The sequence below is a fragment of the Dendrobates tinctorius genome, unplaced genomic scaffold (genome assembly GCF_039654945.1).
Source record: "Dendrobates tinctorius isolate UK_male_01 unplaced genomic scaffold, ASM3965494v1 ptg000445l, whole genome shotgun sequence".
Taxonomy (NCBI): Eukaryota; Metazoa; Chordata; class Amphibia; order Anura; family Dendrobatidae; genus Dendrobates; species Dendrobates tinctorius.
The window spans coordinates 648,955-673,056 of NW_027362107.1; the positions used below are offsets into that span (position 1 = coordinate 648,955).

The window sequence follows — 24,102 nt, forward strand, 5'->3', positions numbered from 1 at the left end:
GTCGCAAGAAGCGTGTTGATAAAAAAGGCGCAAAATAACTGCCCATGAATTGAGGAAAATCAAGCGTGAAGCTGCCAAGATGACATTTGCCACCAGTTTTGCCATATTTCAGAGCTGCAGCGTTACTGGAGTATCAAAAAGCACAAGGTGTGCCATACTCAGGGACATGGCCAAGGTAAGGAAGGCTGGAAAACGACCACCTGTCAACAAGAAACATAAGATAAAACGTCAAGACTGGGCCAAGAAATATCTGAAGACTGATTTGTCTAAGGTTTTATGGACTGATGAAATGAGAGCGACTCTTGATGGCCAGATGGATGGGCCCGAGGCTGGATCAGTAAAGGGCAGAGAGCTCCACTCCGACTCAGACGCCAGCAAGGTGCAGGTGGGGTTCTGGTATGGGCTGGTATCATCAAAGATGAACTTGCGGGACCTTTTCGGGTTGAGGATGGAGTGAAGCTCAACTCCCAGACCTACTGCCAGTTTCTGGAAGACACCTTCTTCTAGCAGTGGTACAGGAAGAAGTCGGTATCGTTCAGGAAAAACATGATTTTCCTGCAGGACAATGCTCCATCACATGCATCCAAATACTCCACAGCGTGGCTGCCCAGTAAAGGTCTAAAGAAGAAAAAATAATGACATGGCCCCCTTGTTCAACTGATCCAAACCCCATAGAGAACCTGTGGTCCCTTATAAAATGTGAGATCTACAGGGAGGGAAAACAGTACACCTCTGGGGACAGTGTCAGGGAGGCTGTGGTGGCTGCGGCACATTGCAATGTGGATCGGAAACAGATCAAGCAACTGACAGAATCTATGGATGGAAGGAAGGTGAGCGGCATCGTAAAGAAGGGCGGCTATATACTGGTCACTGATTTTTTTTTGTTTTTGAATGTCAGAAATGTTTATTTCTAAATTTTGTGTTGTTTTTGGTTTACCTGGTGAAAATAAACAAGTGAGATGGGTCTAGATTTTTTTTTATTAAGTTGCCTAATAATTCTGCACTGTAATAGTGACCTGCACAAACAGATATCCTCCTAAGATAGCCAGATCTAAAAAACCCCACTCCAACTTCCAAAAATATTAAGCCTTGATATCTATGAGTCTTTTGGGTTGATTGAGAACATAGTTGTTATTCAATAATAAAAAGAATCCTCGCAAATACAACGTGCCTAATAATTCTGCACGCAGTGTATACATATTTCCACTACATCGGGGTACAGACGGAATATAAGAAGGGGACAGGTGGAATATAAGAGGGGGGACTTGCAAAATATAAGAGGGGGGATATGCGGAATATGAGGTGGTACATGCGGAATATAAGGGGGGGCATGCGGAATATTGGGGGGGACATGCGGAATATAAGAGGTGGGACATTCGGAAAATAAGGGGGGACCTGCGGAATATAAGAAGGGGTACATGCGGAATATAAGAGGTGGGACATGCAGAATATAAGAGGGAGAGGGGGATAGACGGAATATAAGAAGGGGACAGGTGGTATATAAGAGGTGGGACAGGTGGAATATAAGAGGGGACATGCGGAATATAAGGGGGGGACAGGTGGACTATCAGGGAGAAGGAGGATAGACGGAATATAAGAGGGGGGATAGGTGGAATATACGAGGGGGCACATACACTGGTGGACAGGTGAAAGATAGGACAATGATGGCGCACATGGTCTGGGGGGCATAATATAGGCGGTGTAGGAGGTACATACTGTACATCGTTCCCATGAGCCGTCTCGGCAACGTGATCAATGCCATGTCGGTCTGTAGAATCCCTGTCACAGATTAACATTAACAGATGTTGGGCTCCGACTACCAATCCTGCAGAGTGTTATTTTACACGACCACATATAACTCTCTTTTCCGTCCTTGTTTTCAGCTTCTCCAGGTCGCGGCACCTCCATCTCTACATGCCGGCCGTCATGGCGTTCCTGGCCGGGATCACGTCCATTGTCTATTACCATAACATTGAGACGTCCAACTTCCCAAAGCTTCTGATAGGTGAGAATGGGAGCGACCAATCAGCCGCTTACAGCAGGGTCATATGAGGGTCACCTGCACCAACATGCGAGGAAGAACCTAGAACAGCGCCACCTAGTGTGCACAGGCAACATGGCGACCAGACACCAATGACCGTGATCATAAGTGTCAATGATGACCCCCCCCACACTATAGCAGACACCCACACTAATAGCAAGTGTCAACAATGACCCCTGTCATGGGTACACAGCTGGGTGGAGGTCACGCTGATCTCACCACTGTTGCCACTTATATACCTCCCAAACGGGCACTGCCAGCTGCACAAAAACAAAATGATCCATTACTATCTGCCACCACCAGTCGTTTATACAGGTGGATCGGACTCCCGTTACAGTTAGCGAATGGCTTCTAGGCTTCAAGGGCGCGGTTTACAGAGCAAAAGGAACAGCGCTATTACATGTTATATATTTATTCCAGATAGACAGGCAGTGCTTGTAAATATATATAAGATGATACAAAATGGGAACAAAGCAAAACGGTATATACAATTACATGGGATGAAAAGGAATAACTGATGTCACAGCATTGGCTGAGATTAGCATAGGTAAGTACTCCGATTAGGAAAATGCACCTCTCTCACAATTAACTATGTCTTCTCAGAATGCCCAATAACCCAAATACTGCCTTTTATTAGCTCAAGGTCAGGCCCACATATCTCTCCTTGATGAGCTCATGTGAGGGCTGATTGTGGGATGTGTTTGGACCTTAAGAATTTTATGAGATCCTCATGTACAAGATCTCTTCACCCCTGGAGGTCCCAGGTGGGAGATATTGATGTCATATTTATTATCGCTATTTTACCTTTACATATGGATCAAACATGACCTGGATAGCATCATCTGTCAGTCTGTTATTAAGTTGGAGGGGTTATAATGGCCTTACATTGTGTGAATGGTGAATGCGTTCTGTTCTTCCCTTGGCTAAGACACCAAAAATGTATCTCCTGTAATGATCGGATCGTTACGAACCACAATATTCATATCTGTACAATGGAGACAGAGTTTCCTACTGCAATTGTCTAGTTTTTCTTTTATGAGAGGAATGTCATGGTGTGTTTTGGGTAGGTGGTGAAGGAGTTAACTCTGAGAGCCTCTCTGTGGATCTGGGGAGGGTTTTTATAGCTTCAGGGGAGAGCCGTCACCTGTCGCTTATTCTCCTATCTGAGTGTGCCTGACCCTGCTCTGTCCGTGCGTCACGCCAATCATTGTCCGTCTGCCTGGTATTCTGACCCTGCTCTGTTACGGTTTACGTCTCTGGTTTGCTGACTCTGTACCTGCTTTGCCTGTGCTGTGTATGACCCTTGGCTTTGTCTGACCTCCCTCCTGAATATCCCTCCTGTACTGCGCTTGCCCGTGCTGTGTATGACTTTTGGCTTTGTCTGACCTCCCTCCTGAATATCCCTCCTGTACCTCGCTTGCCCGTACTGTGTGTGACCTCCGTTTTGCCTGACTCTGAGTTTTTGTATAGTGTCCTGCCATCTCACTAAGCAGGACGCTAAGCCCCGCCCCCTTGCAGTCACATGACCGTAGGTCCTGTGACTGCTTGCTAACTTCAGCGTCCACAGGTCCTGTGTATCTGTACTTTCTGGCTGTACCTGTCCCCGGGCCCCCTACAGTGCGGGTGAGTCCCTGCTCAGCGGAGGCTGCACGCCGGCGCTGTCAGGATCCTGACAAGGAAGCGTATGCAAGTCCACATTTTGGTATTTGCTTCCCAGCAAATCTTCCTGCTGTAATTACCTTCCCACTGGTGGGGTCCGCTACTTCATTTGAGATGGAGACTTTAGTTCCCTGTTATGAATGAGTCACCGTAGGAGGCAAAAACAGAAATACTAGCTAAGTCCAGAAAACCGGAGAAGTTGGAAGCTATCGGATTGCAGAACCCCTGAACCTATCAACAACAACTAGCAGTAGCCGTGGGGGGTTCCTACGGTACCCTAGACCCCTTGATCACAGCCAGAGAACTAAATAGCCTAAAGACAGAAAGGGAAATCTAAACTGCCCCAGAGCAGACCCCAAAGCAATAGGCAGCCCCCAACATATAATGACGGTGAAGCAAGATGAAAAAACACTCACAAAGATAGAAAGATAGGCTGAGCAAAAGATGGGGCCCAAGCTAACTAAATAGGAAAGGATAGAAGAGCTTGAGACTAAAAAAGGAAAAAACAAAGGGGAATATCTAAAAAATAATAATATTATTTAAACCCAATATAGTTGAGGCTACACATTAGTGTATGTTGGAATACTCAGAATATTAATCATGTAGCAGTAAACCCTGAAGAAATAGAGGCTCACAATGTATCTAAAGATCATGCAAAAATTTATTAATCATGAAAAAGTGACAAAAAATTAAATCATGGGTATGCACACACAGATAGGCAGGGAATAAGGGAAAGGGAAAGAGGAATAAGGGTGTGGAGTAAAAAGCATAACTTTACAGCAGCAACCATTACAAAAAATAACAAAATAAGTAAGATGTAAAGTTTATAAGTATCCGTTGCATGCATGTGAATTATAAATATACCACACTCCTAACAGAGAAAAAAGAAAAAGAGGAACGCCTCCTGAACTCCATAAAACGGCAGCACTGCAGCTGTAGCAGCTGACATAACAGCTGAAATTACAAAAAATGTGATAAAGGAGAGTCAGTTAATAATAGACCAACTGTGTCCGATAAGGTTGAAAGTAAACTGGATACAAGTCAAGTATAAGCGCAGGGTAGCAGCAAAATCTCTAGAGTTCATTACCTTCGGACATGTTGCAGTTTGGTCACGAGATAGGAGACAGGAGGGTCCCTCTTAAGCCTTAATTAACAGATGAGGGTGCTGCCGTTTTATGGAGTTCAGGAGGCGTTCCTCTTTTTCTTTTTTCTCTGTTAGGAGTGTGGTATATTTATAATTCCCATGCATGCAACGGATACTTATAAACTTTACATCTTACTTATTTTGTTATTTTTTGTAATGGTTGCTGCTGTAAAGTTATGCTTTTTACTCCACACCCTTATTCCTCTTTCCCTTTCCCTTATTCCCTGCCTATCTGTGTGTGCATACCCATGATTTAACTTTTTGTCACTTTGTCATGATTAATAAATTTTTGCATGATCTTTAGATACATTGTGAGCCTCTATTTCTTCAGGGTTTACTGCTACATGATTAATATTCTGAGTATTCCAACATACACTAATGTGTAGCCTCAACTATATTGGGTTTAAATAATATTATTATTATTTTTTAGATATTCCCCTTTGTTTTTTCCTTTTTTGGTCTAATGTATTGGTCTAGAGGCTTTTCCACCTGACTATGTGGATTGGTTTTTTGGTTTAAGGATAGAAAAGCTGCTGTCTGCAATCCGCCAAAACCTTATCAAAACAAGAGCCAACAGACTAATAGGGAAAAAAGCCCTGAAGACGCTAGGCTTCAAAAAGACTATATCAGTACTCAGGTATTTTCTGAAGACAGAGCAAAAAGGAATTCAGCTCACCCCAGCAGGGAATGGCAGAAATCCATAAAAACAAGGCAAAGCAAAACCAAAAACACAAATGCAAAAAGCAGAGCAGAAAACTTAGCTTTTGAGGAGCAGGAATCAGACTGGTCTCCTAGAATCCCTCAGAGAGATCACCAGCAAGGCAGAAGGGCGTCGGCTGCCTTATATCCAGTCAGCAATTCCCGTCACCCAGTCATCATCATCCTGCACAGGTGTTTGGTAATCAGCCCCACTGCCTTCCTTCACCAGAAGAGGGAGTTCATCAGACCTCAATGGTGAAGGGGAAAATGAACTCACAACAGTTCCCTTTCTCATTTCCCTGTGTTCCTAGGTTGAATTAATCCAATATGTTCAATGTGAAAGCCTACTTCAAGGAGACTGAACTGTCAGCTCTTCTGCCTTCTCTGGAGATGTCTGTATGGATTGTAATTTTTATCTATAACAACCCCTCACGCTACAGAAGACCCCGCACTAAATAGCAAGTGTGACCAATCAATAGGGGTCATCACTATTGGTGATGATGGTGGGGGCTGTGGTAATCTATATATATACAACTCAACATCTGTAGTAGCCCGCTCTATACAAATCCACAGTTCTCGCCCTACTTGGGTGAAATCTGGCACACCCCCTCTCCACCCACAGGAGCAGAATACTGCGCACGTTACATCTCGCTAGCGTGCCCCCATCATGAGATTGTGGCCCCCAAAGTTTGGTCACATACATATAATGGAGAGATGTGAAGGTGAAAGTGCTGAGGGGAAAACAACAGTTGTGACTGACAAATTGGTAAAATGACAAAATAATAAAAATTTAAAGTGGGGGAAAAAAAAATTACTGTAGGCACTCTGAAAGTGTCAATGTCAGGGTGACACTGAAAATTTTACTTTAGCTACCATAACCAACAATTTAACCTATTTTACCACAAGCAAAGCTGTGGGTATTCTACTAGTCAGTAATAGGGATGATGGTGGTGGCTGTCATGAGTAACAGTGATGATGGCGGTTGTCATCAGTAAGAGTGATGGTGGTGGCGGTAGTGTTCAGTAACAGTGGTGATGGTGGTGGTCATCGGTGATAGTGATGATGGTTATCAGCAATAGTGATAGTGTTGGTGGCGGTTGTCATCAGTAAGAGTGATGGTGATGGTGGTGGTCATCGGTGATAGTGATGATGGTTATCAGCAATAGTGATAGTGTTGGTGGCGGTTGTCATCAGTAATAGTGATGATGGCGGTGGTCTTCAGTAACAGTGGTGATGGTGGTGGTCATCAGTGATAGTGACGATGGTGGTGGTTATCAGTAATAGTGATAATGGTTGTGGCGGTGGTCATCAGTGATAGTGATGATGGCGGTGGTCATCAGTAGTAGTCGTGATGGTGGTGGCGGTGGTCATCAGTAATAGTGGGGTGGCACGGTGGCTCAGTGGTTAGCGCTGCAGCCTTGCAGCGCTGGGGTCCTGGGTTCGAATCCCACCAAGGACAACATCTGCAAGGAGTTTGTATGTTCTCCCCGTGTTTGCGTGGGTTTCCTCCGGGCACTCCGGTTTCCTCCCACATTCTAAAGACATACTGATAGGGAATTTAGATTATCAGTGATGATAATATGTGCAAACTGTAAAGCGCTGCGGAATATGTTAGCGCTATATGAAAATAAAGATTATTATTATTATTATAGTGATAATGGTGGTGGCGGTGGTCATCAGTAATAGTAAGGATGGTTGTGGTAATCAGTAACGGTGGTGGCGGTGGTCATCAGTAATAATGGTGACGCTGTGGTCATCGGTAATAGTGATGATGGGGGTGGTCATCAGTAGTAGTCGTGATGGTGGTGTTGGTGGTCATCAGTAATAGTGATGGTGGCGATAGTCATCAGTAATAGTGATAATGGTGGTGGAGGTGGTCATCAGTAATAGTGATAATGGTGGTGGCAGTGGTCATCAGTAATAGTGATGATGGCGGTTGTGATCAGTAATAGTGATGATGGCGGTGGTCATCAGTAGTAGTCATGATGGTGGTGGTGGTCATCAGTAGTAGTGATGATGGCGGTGGTCATCAGTAGTAGTCATGATGGTGGTGGTGGTCATCAGTAATAGTGATGGTGGCGATAGTCATCAGTAATAGTGATAATAGTGGTGGCGGTGGTCATCAGTAATAGTGATGGTGGCGGTGGTCATCAGTAATAGTGATGATGGAGGTTATCATCAGTAATAGTGATGATGGTGGTGGTCATCAGTAATAATGGTGGTGGTGGTCATCAGTAATAGTGATGATGGCGGTGGTCATCAGTAGTAGTCGTAATAGTGGTGATGATGGTGGTGGCGGTGGTAATCAGTAATAGTGATGATGGTGGTGGTCATCAGTAATAGTCGTCATGGTGGTCGCGGTGGTCATCAGGAATATTTATGATGCTGGTGGTCGTCATCAGTAACAGTGATGACGGCGGGGCTCATCAGTGATGGTGGTCATCAGTAAAGGTCATGATGGTGTTGGTCATGAGTAAAAGTGATGATGATGTGTTTGTCATGGGATTATCGCAACAGCGTGGAGCCAGAAGACCACAGCATCTTCTCTATCATATTAAATGTGTTTATTTCTTCTGGCAGAACAGGGATTAATTGGCCATGTTGGAATTCCCTGTTCTCGGTTAGCCACTCCTTTTCCCTATATAATCTGGGCTCTATTACTAATCCTTGTCAGAGGTAGCTTTGTGCTGCATGGCTAAAGGAGGGTGAGAGGTTAGTATGAGAAGGAGTGCTGGAGGAGCTATAAGCGACTGGTTTGTATGCTTAGTAATTCCTTATCCTTTCCTATTTTGGTTTCTTCCCCTTCCTGCACACCCTGGTGGACTCCTCTGTTATATGTGAGTGAATATTTGGTGTGTGTGGAGTTTTCAGTTACTCCTTGTCTTTGTCGCCCTATTTTTTTTTTACCAGCCATAATCCACTTGCCTGGAATTAAGGTAGAGGTTTCTGCATTTCTGGACAGTGGGGTGCGGTTTAATTTGATCGACGCTCGATACGTCCAGGTCCAAGACCTCATCCCACATACTCTGTCCAGACCCATACCCATAATTGACACCAACTCCCCTCCCTTGAGACAGGGGCACTTTACTCAAGTTGGCTGAGACTTGCGGCTTCAGGTGGGGGTCATTCACGCTGAGGTAATAGACTGCTCTGTGCTAGAGGGTCGGCCCTCACATGTGGTTCTTGGACTTCCTTGGCTCGCTCAACACAATCCTTTGATAGATTGGCAGACTCAGAAAGTGGTAAAATGGAGTTTGTATTGTCAAGGACACTGCTTGGGTACCAGTTTGCTAGGGTGGATACCCAGTACATGCGTAGTTATCTGTCAGATTTTGGGAATGTTTTCTCTGAGCAGGGGAGCCAAGAGTTCCCTCCCCATTGTCCATATGATTGAGCCATTAATCTCGTTCCTGGTGCCAAGCTGCCTAAGAGCAGACTGTATAATATCTCTGGTTCAGAGAGGCAGGCCATGAAGGACTATATCACGGAAAGTCTGGTTAAGGGCCGGATCAGACCATCCTCATCCCCCATTGCCGCGGGGTTCTTTTTTGTAAAGAAAAAAGATGGAGGGTTATGTCCTTGCCTGGATTTCCGGGAACTCAATACAATCACTGTCCATGATCCGTATCCGCTCCCTCTCATCCCTGACTTCTTTAATCAAATTGTAGGGGCAAAATGGTTCTCTAAGATGGACCTCAGGGGGCGTATAATCTCATCCGCATTAAAGAGAAGAATGAGTAACATAGTTAGTAAGGCCAAAAAAAGCCCTGTGTCCATCCAGCTCAGCCTATATTCCGTCAGAATAAATCTCCAGATCTACGTCCTTCTAGAGAACCTAATCACTGTAAGATACAATATTGTTACGCTCCAGGAAGACATCCAGGCCTCTCCTGAACCCCTCGGCTGAGTTCGCCATCACCACCTCCTCAGGCAGGGAATTCCAGATTCTCACTGCCCTAACAGTAAAGAATCCTCTTCTATGTTGGTGGAGAAACCTTCTCTCCTCCAGACGCAGAGAATGCCCCCTTGTGACCGTCACCTTCCTTGGTATAAACAGATCCACGGAGAGATATTTGTATTGTCCCCTTATACACTTATACATGGTTATTAGATCGCCCCTCAGTCGTCTTTTTTCTAGAATAAATAATCCTAGTTTTGCTAATCTCTCTGGGTATTGTAGTTCCCCCATCCCCTTTATGAATTTTGTTGCCCTCCTTTGTACTCGCTCAAGTCCCATTATATCCTTCCTGAGCACCGGTGCCCAAAACTGTACACAGTCCTCCATGTGCGGTGTAACCAGGGATTTGTACAGAGGCGGTAATAGTGGAGGTGTACAGTGGAAGACTGCGTTCAATATGCGCCTGAAGGGCACTGTGAGCATCTGGTGATGCCTTTTGGGTTGACAAATGCGCCCACCGTCTTTCAACACTTTATTAACCACTTTACCCCAAAGGGTGGTTTGCATGTTAATGTTTATCTTTTTTTGCAACACCATTTTATTTTTTTAGGGACCACATCACATTTGAAGTCACTTTGAGGGGTCTATATGATAGAAAATACCCAAAAGTAACACCATTCCAAAAACTGCACCCCTCAAGGTGCTCAAGACCACATTCAAGAAGTTTATTAACCCTTTAGGGATTTCACAGGAATTTTTGGAATATTTTTAAAGAGCATTTAACTTTTTTTCACAAATTTTTTTTTACTTCAGATCCAATTTTTTTCCCCCAAGGGTAACAGGAGAAATTGGACCCCAAAAGTTGTTTCACAATTTGTTCTGAGTAGGCTGATACCCCATATGTGGGGGTAAACCACTGTTTGGGCGCACGGCAGAGCTTGGAAGGGAAGGAGCACCATATGACTTTTTCAACACAAAATTGGCTGGACTTAAGATCGGAAGGCATGTCGCGTTTGGAGAGCCCCTGATGTGACTAAACAGTGGAAACCCCCCACAAGTGACACCATTTTGGAAACTAAGCTCCCTAAGGAACTTATCTAGATGTGTGGTAAGAACTTTCAACCCCCAAGTGCTTCACAGAAGTTTATAATGTAAGAGCCGTGAATATAAAAAATAATTTTTTCCACAAAAATGACCTTTTTGCCCCAATTTTTTATTTTCCCAAGGGTAACGGGAGAAATTTGACCCCAAAATTTATTGTGCAAATAGTCCTGAGTATGCTGATACCCCATATGTGGGGGGTAAACCACTGTTTGGGCGCATGGCAGAGCTCAGAAGGGAAGGAGCGCCAGATTTTAATGTTCTGGTTTGCAGGTGCTATGACCCACTGGGAGAGTCCATGAGGTGCTAAAACAGCAGAACCCCCCATTAGTGACCCTATTTTATGAACTAAACCTCTCAATGAATTCATCTAGGGGTTCAGTGATCATATTGACACCATGGGTGTCAAAGAATTTTATACCATTGGGCCGAGAGAAAAAAATAACTACATTTTTACCACCAAAATTTTGTTTTAGCCAAAGATTTCACACAAGAAGTGGGTAAAAATGGCAGCAAAACTTGTCCCACAATTTCTACTGAACGTGGCAATGCCATGTGTGGCTGTACAGTACTGGTTAGCCATGCGGAGAGACTCGGGAGGACGGAGTGCTATTTGCCTATTCAAATGTGTTTCCATGGACCGTGTGTCTGTGGGCAAAACACTCTGACTTGTCTGGTTTTTAATGTCAACACGGGCCATGAAACGTCTCGCACACGTGCATAGACATAACACACATTGATGTCATCCAAGTGACACGCATCAGCACCGGGGAAGAAGCGTTGCAGTAAGCGCTGTACCCAGGCACCGGGTGCTGAACACGGCTCTCCTCATTCTCCCCTGCTCTGCTGGCGATCGGCGCGAGCAGGGTAGAATGATGAGTTACATTTAAGTAATAAAAGAGACAGCAGGCGGCAGCTGATGGGACTATTACTCCCATCAGCCTACCCCTGCTGCTGCTAATAACAGTGACAGCTGGAGCGGCGGATGGGAGTATTCATCTGCTGCTCCTGCGCTGTAATAAATAAATACGGTAATTAGAAAAAAAAAAAACAACCTTTTATTTTTGATAACCAGCCAGACAAAACTCACAGCTGGTGGCTGCAACCCTCAGCTGTCAGCTTCAGCAAGCTTGTTTGACAAAAATGGGGGAACTCCACGCCGTTTTTTAAAATTATTTATATAATTTAAAAAACAGCATGGGGACCCCTCTATTCTTGATAAACAGTCTTGCTAAAGCCGACAGCTGAGGGCTGGTATTCTCAGGCTAGTAAGGGGCCATTGATCTTACCTCCCCCCAGCCTAAAAATAGCAGCCTGCAGCTGCCCAGAAAAGGCGCATCTATTAGGTGCGCCAATTCTGGTGCTTTGCCTGGCTCTTCCAACTTGCCCTGTAGTGTTGGCAAGTGGGGTAATATTTGTCGGGTTCATGTCACCTTTCAGGTGACATCAAGCCCACGGCTTAGTAATGGAGCAGTGTCTATATGACAGCCCCATTACTAATCCTATAGTTGTATTGTGAATAAACACAGACAGAATAAAGTCCTTTATTTGACAAAAATGACACAGCCTCCTTTATTAATCTCAAGTAAACCATACTTACAACCACACCTAATCCAAGCGAAGCCCTCGTCTCCTGTAATAAAAATAAAATAAAAAGCAACAATATACTGTACCTGTCCGTCGATGTGTCCCACGTCGTAATCCATTTCTGGTGGATATACAGTTTTCAATCTAGACGGTGAGAAACTGGGTCTGAGCAGTGCCAAGATGCGACCGTCCCGGCTGAAAACCACCGGTGAATGAGCTGCTGGGAATGCAGTGTCAGTATCCGGAGGTGACGTCATAGAGGTTACATTCGGTCACTGAGCTCCTTTCCCAGCCGGTCTGAGCTGCATTCACGGCTCACAGTGCTAGCGGGGTTCTCACCAAAGTCACCACAGCTCAGCCCGGTGGGGAACGCTCAAAAATAGGGGGGACCCAACGCCGTTTTTATTAAATTATTTATTTAAATAATTTAAAAACAGCATGGGGTCCCCTCTATTCTTGATAGCCAACCTTGCTGAAGCTGAGGGTTGCAGTCCCCAGCTGTGAGTTTCATCTGGCTGGTTATCAAAAATAGGGGGAACCCACGCTGTTTTTTTTAAATTACTGTATGTATTTTCATCGCAGGAGCAGCAGATGAATACTCCCACTCGCCGCTCCTGCTGTCTCTTATTACGGTACTTAAATGTAATTCATCATTCTCCCCTGCTCGCGCCGATCGCTGGCAGAACAGGGGAGAATGATGAAACCCGTGTTCAGCACCCGGCGCCAGGGAACAGCGCATACTGTAACGCTTCTTCCCGGGAGCCCGTCCATGTGATACTGATGCGGCAACCCCTGCTACACGTGTGCCGCAAGTGTTACACATACAGACACTGACATCTCCGGTACCGGAAATATCAGGAAAGAGGCGTTATAGCGGGTTTTTATGTTTGGCGGCTGTCATACGCTAAAAGACGCTTTTTATTGCAAAAAATAGTTTTTGCATCACCACATATTGAGAGCTATAATTTTTCTGTATTTTGACCCACAGAGTCATGTGAGGTCTTTTTTTTGCGGGACGAGTTGACGTTTTTATTGGTGCCATCTTCGGACATTTTTTGATTGCTTTTTATTCCCTTTTTTGGGAGACAGAGTGAACAAAAACCAGCCTTTCATGAATTGGGGGGGGGGCGTTTACACCGTTCCGCGTGTAGTAAAATTGATAAAGCGGTTTTATTCTTCGGGTCAGTACGATTACAGCGATACCTCATTTATATCATGTTTTTATGTTTTGGTGCTTTTATACAATAAAACAATTTTATATAAAAAATTATTTTTGCATCGCTTAATTCTGTCAGCTATAACTTTTTTTTTTTTCGCTGATGACGCTGTATGGCGGCTCGTTTTTTGCGGGACAAGATGTCGTTTTCAGCGGTACCATGGATATTTATATCCGTCCTTTTGATCGCGCGTTATTGCACTTTGTGTTCGGTGGTATGATGATAAAGCATTGTTTTTGTCTTTTTTTTTTTAAATGGTGTTCACTAAAGGGGTTAACTTAGGGCGGGTTGTTACGGACATGGCGATACCAAATATGTGTACTTTTATCGTTTAGATTTTTTTTTATTCAAATATTTATTGTGATAGAATAAATATTGATTTTTTATTTATTTTTTTAAATATTTTTACAATTACTTAAATTTTTTTTGTTTTTTTACTTTTTTCTGGTCTTTTGAGGAGTGGCGTCATTTTCTGGAGGGAGTGGTTCACCCAGTTATGGTAATCACGGATCATAAGAATCTTGTATATTTTGAATCGGCAAAACGTCTAACGCCTCGACAGGCAAGATGGGCATTGTTCTTCACCAGGTTTAACTTTTTTGTCACTTATAGGCCGGGGAGCACAAACATTGAGGCAGATGCCTTATCCCGTTGTTTTCCTAGGGGAGGAGATAAGTGTGAACCGATTCTTATTCTACACAAAGGGCTGGTGTCTATATGCTCCAATCTGGAAAGAGAGGTTGTTGACGCTCAGGGGGACACGACTGCTTACTGTCCGCTTGGTAAACTATTCGTTCTGGTTAATCTCCATCTTAGAGTCCTCAGTGAACGTCACACGTCAAAATTGGCCGGACATCATGGTAATAAATCCACCGCTGATCTGCTTACTTGGGGTTTTTGGTGGCCAGGTGCTCATAAGGATGTCCAGGAGTACGTATCCACCTGCAGTGTCTGTGCGCGTTCTAAGACCCCTCATACTCGTCCGTCGGAGGCTCTCCAACCATTGGAGATCCCCAGCAGACCTTGGAGAACAGAGGGAAGTTTAACTCAGGAGATAAGGCAAGGGCGGAGGCCCCAGCATCTTCGCCATCTGAATTATCCCGAGAAGCAGGGCGAGCTAGAGCACACACTAGTGTTAGGCACAGGGAAGGAGCCCCTGGTCCCGGGTCACCGCGAAACGCGCGTCGGGGCAGAGGGACTCCATTGTCTGTGCGGCAGGCAGCATTCTTGGTGTCAGGTAATCTATTTCACAAACTCTTTGGGCATGTTAATTACAGCGGTATTTATCGGGGGTTTTGTTCCTGTCAGTATGTAGGCACATCTGGTTACTAGGGAAATTGGTTGAACCAAAAATTGATAATGCATATTTTGTAAAAATAATTATGGTTTAAATCTTGTCCTTTCATATAGATTTTATGACATTTTTTGGTATGTGCTTTTGATATAGGATTACTGTCCGCACATTATTTTGGCACAGCTTGGATTGTTAGGTCCCTCCTTTTAAATGCATCCCCTCTGTGTATATTGTAATTAATTGTTTCATTAAAATTATATATTTTATATTAAACTATGAGATGCTTCTTGGTGTTCCCATGTTTATATCATGGGGGACATGGTTGATGTATCATTGTTGTGAGAAGTAATACATTGTTGTTTTCTTTTTGGACGAATTTTTGGTAATTTAATTTTGGTGGTCATCAGTAATAGTGATGATGATGGTGGTCATCAGTAATAGTGATGATGGTGGTAATGGTCATCAGTAATAGTGATGATGATGGTGGTCATCAGTAATAGTGATGATGGTGGTGATGGTCATCAGTAATAGTGATGATAGTGGTGGTCATCAGTAATAGTGATGATGGTGGTGATGGTCATCAGTAATAGTGATGATAGTGGTGGTCATCAGTAATAGTGATGATGGTGGTCATCAGTAATAGTGATGATGATGGTGGTAGTCAGTAATAGTGATGATGGTGGTGATGGTCATCAGTAATAGTGGTGATGGTCATCAGTAATAGTGATGGTGATGGTCATCAGTAATAGTGATGATGATGGTGGTTATCAGTAATAGTGATGATGGTGGTGGTAGTCAGTAATAGTGATCATGATGGTGGTAGTCAGTAATAGTGATGATGGTGGTGATGGTCATCAGTAATAGTGATGATGGTGATGGTCATCAGTAATAGTGATGATGATGGTGGTCATCAGTAATAGTGATGATGGTGGTGGTCATCAGTAATAGTGATGATAGTGGTAGTCATCAGTAATAGTGATGATAGTGGTGGTCATCAGTAATAGTGATGGTGGTGATGGTCATCAGTAATAGTGATGATGGTGATGGTCATCAGTAATAGTGATGATGATGGTGGTCATCAGTAATAGTGATGATAGTGGTGGTCATCAGTAATAGTGATGATAGTGGTGGTCATCAGTAATAGTGATGATAGTGGTGGTCATCAGTAATAGTGATGATAGTGGTGGTCATCAGTAATAGTGATGATAGTGGTGGTCATCAGTAATAGTGATGATGATAGTACTGGTGGTCATCAGTAATAGTGATGGTGATGGTCATCAGTAATAGTGATGATGATGGTGGTCATCAGTAATAGTGATGATGGTGGTGGTAGTCAGTAATAGTGATGATGATGGTGGTAGTCAGTAATAGTGATGATGATGGTGGTAGTCAGTAATAGTGATGATGGTGGTGATCGTCATCAGTAATAGTGATGATGGTGATGGTCATCAGTAATAGTGATGATGATGGTGGTCATCAGTAATAGTGATGATGGTGGTGGTCATCAGTAATAGTGATGATAGTGGTAGTCATCAGTAATAGTGATGATAGTGGTGGTCATCAGTAATAGTGATGATAGTGGTCATCAGTAATAGTGATGGTGGTGATGGTCATCAGTAATAGTGATGATGGTGATGGTCATCAGTAATAGTGATGATGATGGTGGTCATCAGTAATAGTGATGATAGTGGTGGTCATCAGTAATAGTGATGATAGTGGTGGTCATCAGTAATAGTGATGATAGTGGTGGTCATCAGTAATAGTGATGATGATGGTACTGGTGGTCATCAGTAATAGTGATGATAATGGTGGTCATCAGTAATAGTGATGATAATGGTGGTCATCAGTAATAATGATGATAGTGGTGGTCATCAGTAATAGTGATGATACTGGTGGTCATCAGTAATAGTGATGATAGTACTGGTGGTCATCAGTAATAGTGATGATAGTACTGGTGGTCATCAGTAATAGTGATGATAGTACTGGTGGTCATCAGTAATAGTGATGATAGTGGTGGTCATCAGTAATAGTGATGATGATGGTACTGGTGGTCATCAGTAATAGTGATGGTGGGGATGTAATCTTATATATCTGGATTTTCCCTCTTCTCCTGCAGCGTTACTGGTGTATTGGACTTTAGCGTTTGTTACCAAAACCATCAAGTTTGTGAAGTTCTGTGACAATGGCATCGGGTTCCTGCAGCTGCGCTTCTGCCTGACCGGATTACTGGCCATTTTCTATGGTGTGCTGCTGATCGTGGAAATGAACGTCATCAGAGTGCGGGTGAGCAACGTCACTGACTAAAGAAATGTGAGAACACCAGATAAAGCGCACTCTATGTAAGTGCCTTGAAAAAGTCTTCATACTCCGTGAACTTTTCCACATTTTTTCACGCTACTCCCGCAAACCCAAATGTATTTTATTAGGATTTTATGTGACACCAATACAAAGTAGCAAGTATTTGTGACGCGCAAAGAAAACGATCAGAGGTTTTCTAATTATAAATATAATGTGTGATGTGCATTTGTGTTCATCCCCCTGTAGTCTAAAACGCCTAAATATTTATAGAACCTCATAGAATTTCCTCATACGTCACAAATACTTGCTGCTTTGTGTTGGTCTCTTATAAAATCTCAATAATATGCATTTAGGTTTGTGGGTGTAATGTGGAAACATTCACGGGGTATGACAACTTTTTAAAGGTACTGTATATACATAGAAATACATACACATATCCCTCTGCATTTGTAAAATATTTTTACTACTATAACGCTGACATATTCGGCAGCACTTTACAGTTCAGAGGGGACGTGTACAGACAACAGCAACATTACAGAGTAACTCCATAATTACCAAGAGGAGTGATGGCCCTGATCATAAGCTGCAATGTGTGAAGACATAGGGGAGGACACAAGAGGTATACAAGTGCTTACATTGTACGGCCCTACCATCATAAAATAAATGGGGGCATTCAGAGAACGCAGCAAGAGCCGGACACCAGCCACGATCTATACAAGTATCGGCACAAAGTGCTATTAAGTGCATGGAGGGAGAGGAAACAGGTAATGGACGGGACAGATTCTGAGGAAAAGTTAGGAAGCGAGAACAGGGAAGAGTTCTTACAACATGCTTGAAACTGAGGAGACTGGGAATTAGCCAAATTGCCTGGGGTAGAGCATTCGAGAGAACTGGCACAGCACGAGAGAGGTTTTGCAGAGGGTTATGGGGGGTTCCGATTATAGATGATGTTATTATTAGGTCATTAGTATCATTCTTCTGCAATGCAGGTAGGTGCAGGCTCCACAAGATGGCAGTAGAGTGGAAGCAAGACTGCACCTAAACAAAGCTGGCCTGCAGTGCAGCAGTGAGGCTACCACAGGTGGCAGCAGAGTAGTCAAACAAGCAGGGTCAAATCCTAGAATATAGTGCAGTACCAAGGTAATAAGCAAACTCCCATTCAGAGGCAAGCCAGGGAATCCGCAACGGTCGGAAGCAGATGAGACAAAGACAGAAGCAGGTCAGGATACAAGCCAAGTCAAAACCATGGAGTCAGCACACCAAAGGGAAACACTGAGTCAGGACAGGAATAGGGGAAAACAGAGACACAGGAACATATAGCAAACGTAGCAGGACCAATCAGAGCAATCAGAGTCAGCTACAGCAGCCCTAGGCAAAAACTATAACTGACATCTCCTGCAGGAAGCAGCAGCGATAAATAGCCAACCTGAACCCAGACTGAGGCTTTGAAAGATTAACCCCTACATGACCAGACCGGGAAAAAGGGAAAACAGGACTCCAACCCCGGTCTGGATCATGACAGTACCCTCCTCTCAAGGGGGAGCCACCGGACGCCCAGGTTTCCCAGAATACCGTGCATGAAACGCCCGAACGAATCGATCGACATGAACTGATCATGCCGGGACCCGGGATCGATCCTCAGGATCGTAGCCCCTCCTATGGACCAAATGCTGCAGGGAACTGCGGGCCATGCGCGATTCCACATTCCGTTCTACCTCATACTTCATCTGCCCATCTACAGAAACCGGAGGCGGAGGGGATGGAGACCCATCAGAGGAAGGTACGAATGACTTCAGAAGAGATTTATGGGACACATTGGGGATCCGCAGCGATGGAGGTAGACGTAGGCGAAAGGCAACTGGATTGACAACCTCAATAACCTCATAAGGACCTATAGACCCGGGACCCAGCTTAGTGGAAGGAACTTTCAGCCAAATGTTCTTGGTAGACAACCATACTTTATCTCCCACTAGGAATATAGGTCCTGTAGATCGTCGCTTATCCGCAGTTTATGAGCTTCCCCAATGTTCCTCTGGACCTCCCTCCATACCTCCCTCAGCCGCTGAATGGCCGAATCAGCCCCTGGACACCCCGAGTCCATCCTGGAAAACTCACCAAAATGGGTGCCCGTGGACTGATTAACATGATTATTAAAGGCAAACTCAGCCACTGATAACAAAGAACACCAATCATCCTGCTGGGACGTGGCAAGACACCGCAAAAATTGTTCCAGAGACTGATTGGTCCTCTCCTTCTGACCATTGGTTTTGGGATGATAGGCCGAGGAGAAGGCCAAAGTAATACCTAACCTTTTACAAAAAGCCCTGCAGAATTTGGACACAAATTCTACCCCTCTATCAGAAACAATACTCAAAGGCACACCATATAACCACACCACGTTTTCAACAAACAACCTCGACAGTGTTTCAGCATTAGGCAGTCCCGCCACAGGTACAAAATGTGCCTGTTTACTGAATCTGTCCACCACCACCTAGATCACAGTTTTGCCATTGGAAGGAGGGAGATCAGTGATAAAGTCCATGGACAAATGAGTCCAAGGTCTATCCGGAATTGGCAATGGCACCAATTTGCCGGCTTGTTATGAGAGCTTTTAGCATGGGCGCAAGTATCACAGGAAGACACAAACATGGTGACATCAGAAGCCAAAGAGGACCACCAAAACAGTCTAGCAATAGCTCTACGAGCGGCCGAGATTCCAGGATGCCCACTAAGAGCAGAATCGTGGAACTCCTGGAGCACCCTGAACCGGGACGAAGAGCTTATTATCAGGCAAAGACGGAGGAGCAAGAGACTGAGCCTCCCAAATCTCCCGCTCCAACTCTGAGCACACCACTGCGACGACCACCCTGTGCTGAGGAATGGAGGGAGGAGGTTCAGGAGGTCATATTGGATCCAAGCTACGAGACAAAGACCTTAACATTGGAACCAGGCCGAAAAGTGATAGAAAAATTAAAGCATGAAAAAAAAAAAAAAAACGACCACCTCGCCTGTCTGAGAGTCAAACGACAGAATCTTGTGGTCCATAATCACCGTGATCCGATGAACAGCCCCCCCCAACAGTGCCTCCATTCTTCAAAGGCCAATTTGATAGGTAAAAGCTCCCGATTCCCAACATCTTAATTTCTCTCAGCAGGAGAGAATTTTTTCAAGAAGAAGGCACAGGGCCTCGGGTTAGTCAAAGGGGCGGGTCCTTTTCACTGGCTGTAAGCCATAATTATCAACACTACCAGAAATAAACCCGTGACATAGATCACTCTGTGTGTAATGACTCTATAGAATAGAGGAGGGTCACTGTCTGTATTGAAGAACGGAAATCAATTAGGCTTTTGATGATATTCTAATTTTGTGAGAAGCCCCTGTAGCTCCCAACCATCCGAGATTCCTTTTGGGCTTTCCTGGTTTAGGGGAGGTGTAGCTGCGTTTTAACGCTTTTTTATAGCACTGAAAGCTTTGATTCTTCACTTCAAAATACAATTGCGTTTTGTTTTTTCCTGCATTTTTTCAGGCTCCACACAGAAACCTCTAGAGAAAAACCGCACAGTTCAGCTGAGTTCCTTAGACACACCGCGGGGAGTTTTGGTGACATCACTTCCACTTTGCTTATGTAGGCCGTGTTCACATGGAGCGTAAATACTACGTTCAGATTTTTTCCTTGCGTTTAGCTGTTGAAGCAAAGTGGATGTGGTCCGAGTGCCATCTAATTTTTCCTACAGACCCGTAGATGTGAAGGGCTGAGTGCGATCTGATAGCCGGATATACCATAACTCATGCTGAGACCAACTGGTCCGAGGAGATCAGACATGTGCAGGGTGGAAGCCCGTCAGTAACTCATGTAATTCGCACGGGTGTATCCGCATCGTCAGAGCCAAATACTCAGAAGTCCCAGAAACAAAGTGGCTCTATGTACAGAATGATGACCAACAGGAGGCAAAAAACACAGAAACACTGCAAGAACTCATGGTGGGAACATGGCCTGAGCGCCAGTGTGGAACCTGAAAACGCACATGTCAAAAGCATCATTGTATTTTTATGCGCAGAATCAGCACTTTCCTGCACTATAAAAAGCATACAAAACCTACAAGAGACAAAATGAGCAAAAACCCTGCTGTAACTAAATAAGTAAAAAGCAAAAGTGCATTTCAATCATACAGAGTTCTTAGTAATACTGTTTTTGATCAAAAATCAAAAAAGAGCTGTTGCAGCAGAACCGGGATTCGTTCTCGGAGCTGCCGCACGTAAGGGTAAACCTCAAACCCTACAGAATCCCCAAAGCACGCCGGGAGATCATCTCCAAAGAAGTGAAGAGAATGCTGGACATTGGGGTGATAGAGGAGTCAAGAAGTGGCTGGTCAATTCCCATCGTCCTTGTGCCGAAGCCCAAAGGGGAGTGGCGGCTTTGTAATGACTGCCGCCGGCTCAGTGAGGTGTCTAGATTCGATGTGTACCCGATGCCCCGGGTGGATGAACTTATTGAGCGACTGGGACCTGCAAGGTACATCACAACCTTCGACCTGACGAAGGGGTACTGGCAGATCCCCATGTCACAGAGTGCCAAGGAGAAGAGGCCTTCTCGACGCCGGATGGGTGTTATCAGTACACCAGAATGCCCTTCGGGCTGCAGGGAGCCCCAGCTGCCTTCCAGAGGGCAAAGGATCGAATTCTGGCTTCACACAAGAAATATGCCACAGTCTACCTGAAGGACATAGTCATTTTCAGTTCGGACTGGGCTTCGCATCTGCCAGAGGTACAGGCGATTCTCGATGCATTGAGTTAAGTGGGATTCAGCATAAATCCCAGAAAGTGTGCAGTAGGGAAAGAAGAGGCAGGTACTTGGGGTACATCGTCGGGAAAGGCAAAAGCAAGCTCCAATATGGACGATTCAGAAATGTCCGCAACCACTCTCCAAGAACAAGTGAGGGCGTTTCTTGGGATTGTATAATATGTATATATATATGTGTAGTGTATATTGTGTGTATGTAAGTCTAGTGTGTGCTATGTGTATATTATGCTTTATATTATACAGCTTTAGTTTGAGTTTTTGCCCTTTTCCTTTTGCTCCTCAGAGATACGTTTTTTATAAATTTCCCAGAGAAGTTAAGCCCCCGGAGGACCTACAGGATCTGGGGGTGCGTTTCCTCCAGCCCTTTGTCAACCTCCTGTCAAAGGCTACGTATTGGTGGATGAACACCTTTATTCGGACAGCTCACAAGAAGCCCATCGACCTGAGAGCAATAGGAAAACTACCAATTGCCATGAGGGCCGTCACCAACTACGTCCTCCTCAACCGGGCCTTCCAGGCACAAAAGGTGATGTATAAGGATCATGCAGACTGAGGTGGAAAAACTTCATAGGTCACATTCCAACCCCAAGAAGGAGATGTGGTGAATGATGGAAATCACCGGATAGAGAAAAGATATTAATCTGCAAATGATAGACATGCAGCCTGGGGGTGTCTAACAGAAAAACGGCTCCTGGGAAACTTTGGAGAAAAGACCGCGACTCTGGTTCTACCACCAGATCAATGTAACGCTGAGCTGTTATTGCTCCGAGAATGAAGACTAGAGGGGTCCGGCTACCAGACGCTATTTCCCCCAACACCGTAATCTCAAGAGCATGATCAGTGGGACGTCCCTTCTGAAGTTTCTTCATGATTTTACTCCCATGGTCTTCACACCAATCTCCTGCCATCATTGAGTCCAAAGCGGCATTCATTGCTGATGAGGACAGTTCTCCATTTCAGCCTCCATTTCCAACTTGCTCTGTACAAAGGTTGCCTTTCAGAGCGACAACGTGAGGTCACAAAGAGACCTTCACGGGCGTCATACCAGTCTAACTCCCAGGAATATGACGATCAAGGGGGCTATAAAGTCCGGTGGAACTAACAGCTTGGTGTTACATTTTGGTGGTGGAACCAGTGGTGCTGCCATTATTTCAACGTTTCCCAGTTACCATTTTACCACAAAACAATCTCAGGCGACGTGTTCCTCATACTACTGTGAGCAGCCTACATGACGTAAATCTGCTCCCGTGGCTTCAGCGTCTCCAGACTTGTCCCCTTTGAGCATATTGGGGATGTCATTGGTCGGTGATTACACAGGAGTGGCCGTCAGAATCTCCGGACTTGTCCCTTTCGAGCACATTGGGGACCTCATTAGTTGATGATCACACAGGAGCTGCCGGCAGTGTCTCCGGACTTGTCCCCTTCGAGCACATTGGGGACCTCATTAGTTGATGATCACACAGGAGACGCCAGCAGTGTCTCCGGACTTGTCTCGTCTCCGGACTTGTCTCTATGAAGCATATCGGGGACGTAATTGGTCGATGATTACACAGGAGCTGCCGGCAGAATCTCCGGACTTGTCTCCATCGGGGACGTCATTGGTTGGTGATCACACAGGAGCTGCAGGCAGTGTCTCCGGACTTGTCTCCATCGGGGTCATCATTGGTCGGTGATTACACAGGAGGGTCAGACTTTAGACTAGAGAATTCAGAGGTTGTGAACGTTTTGTGTCCATATTTCCCATCATTTGCAGATGAATAGCGTGTCTCCGTCCGGTGATGTCCATCGTTCCACCACTTCTTCCTGGCGTGACAATATTGAGGACTGTGCGGTGAGGACAGGTCGCGATGAATTCAAGAGAGGCCTGGACGTGTCCTCCTCCCCATGTACCCGCATCGGACGTGTTCCTCTGTGTAGCACTCTGCTGCTTTTCTTTTGCCCCACACAATGCCCGTGAACCTTTCCCCGTTTATTCACATTATACGCCAAACTTAATTGTATTTCATTTGGATTTTCGGTGATGACACAAAGTGACGAGAATTGTGACGTGTGAAGAGAAGGTGCAGGGTGCCCTAATTATTGTAACAGTAGAACTCTGAGACTCGTGTCATCCCGATAAAGTGTGTGGGTCTCAGGTGAAAAAGTGTGGAAAAGTTCACGGGGTATGAAGACTTCAAGGTTCTGTATGTCAGACTCATGATTACTTCTACTTTTTTGCTATGTGTTATTAAAGGGCATGTCCCAGATAAATGATCTTAATAGGATTGTGCAGTCCCAGGTAAATGACTGTAACAGGTTTGTGCAGTCCCAGGTAAATGAATAACAGGATTGTGCAGTCCCAGGTAAATGACCGTAACAGGATT

The 24,102-nt window shown here is 44.7% G+C and overlaps 1 protein-coding gene across 5 annotated transcripts in view; it reads left to right on the forward strand.

Moving 5' to 3' along the window:
* The window catches only part of ABCC8 (ATP binding cassette subfamily C member 8), a 280,298-nt gene that overhangs the window by 51,039 nt on the left and 205,157 nt on the right, over positions 1-24,102 (forward strand). For all 5 annotated transcript variants that reach the window (XR_012227547.1, XR_012227546.1, XM_073564298.1 and 2 more), the window contains exons 3-5: positions 1,884-2,005; positions 16,757-16,923; positions 22,023-22,265. Coding sequence is in view for 3 of the 5 variants with exons in the window: in XM_073564298.1 (XP_073420399.1) it covers positions 1,884-2,005; positions 16,757-16,923; positions 22,023-22,265 (532 nt within the window). In the remaining 2 variants the exon portion in view is untranslated. The remainder of the gene's footprint in view (positions 1-1,883; positions 2,006-16,756; positions 16,924-22,022; positions 22,266-24,102) is intronic.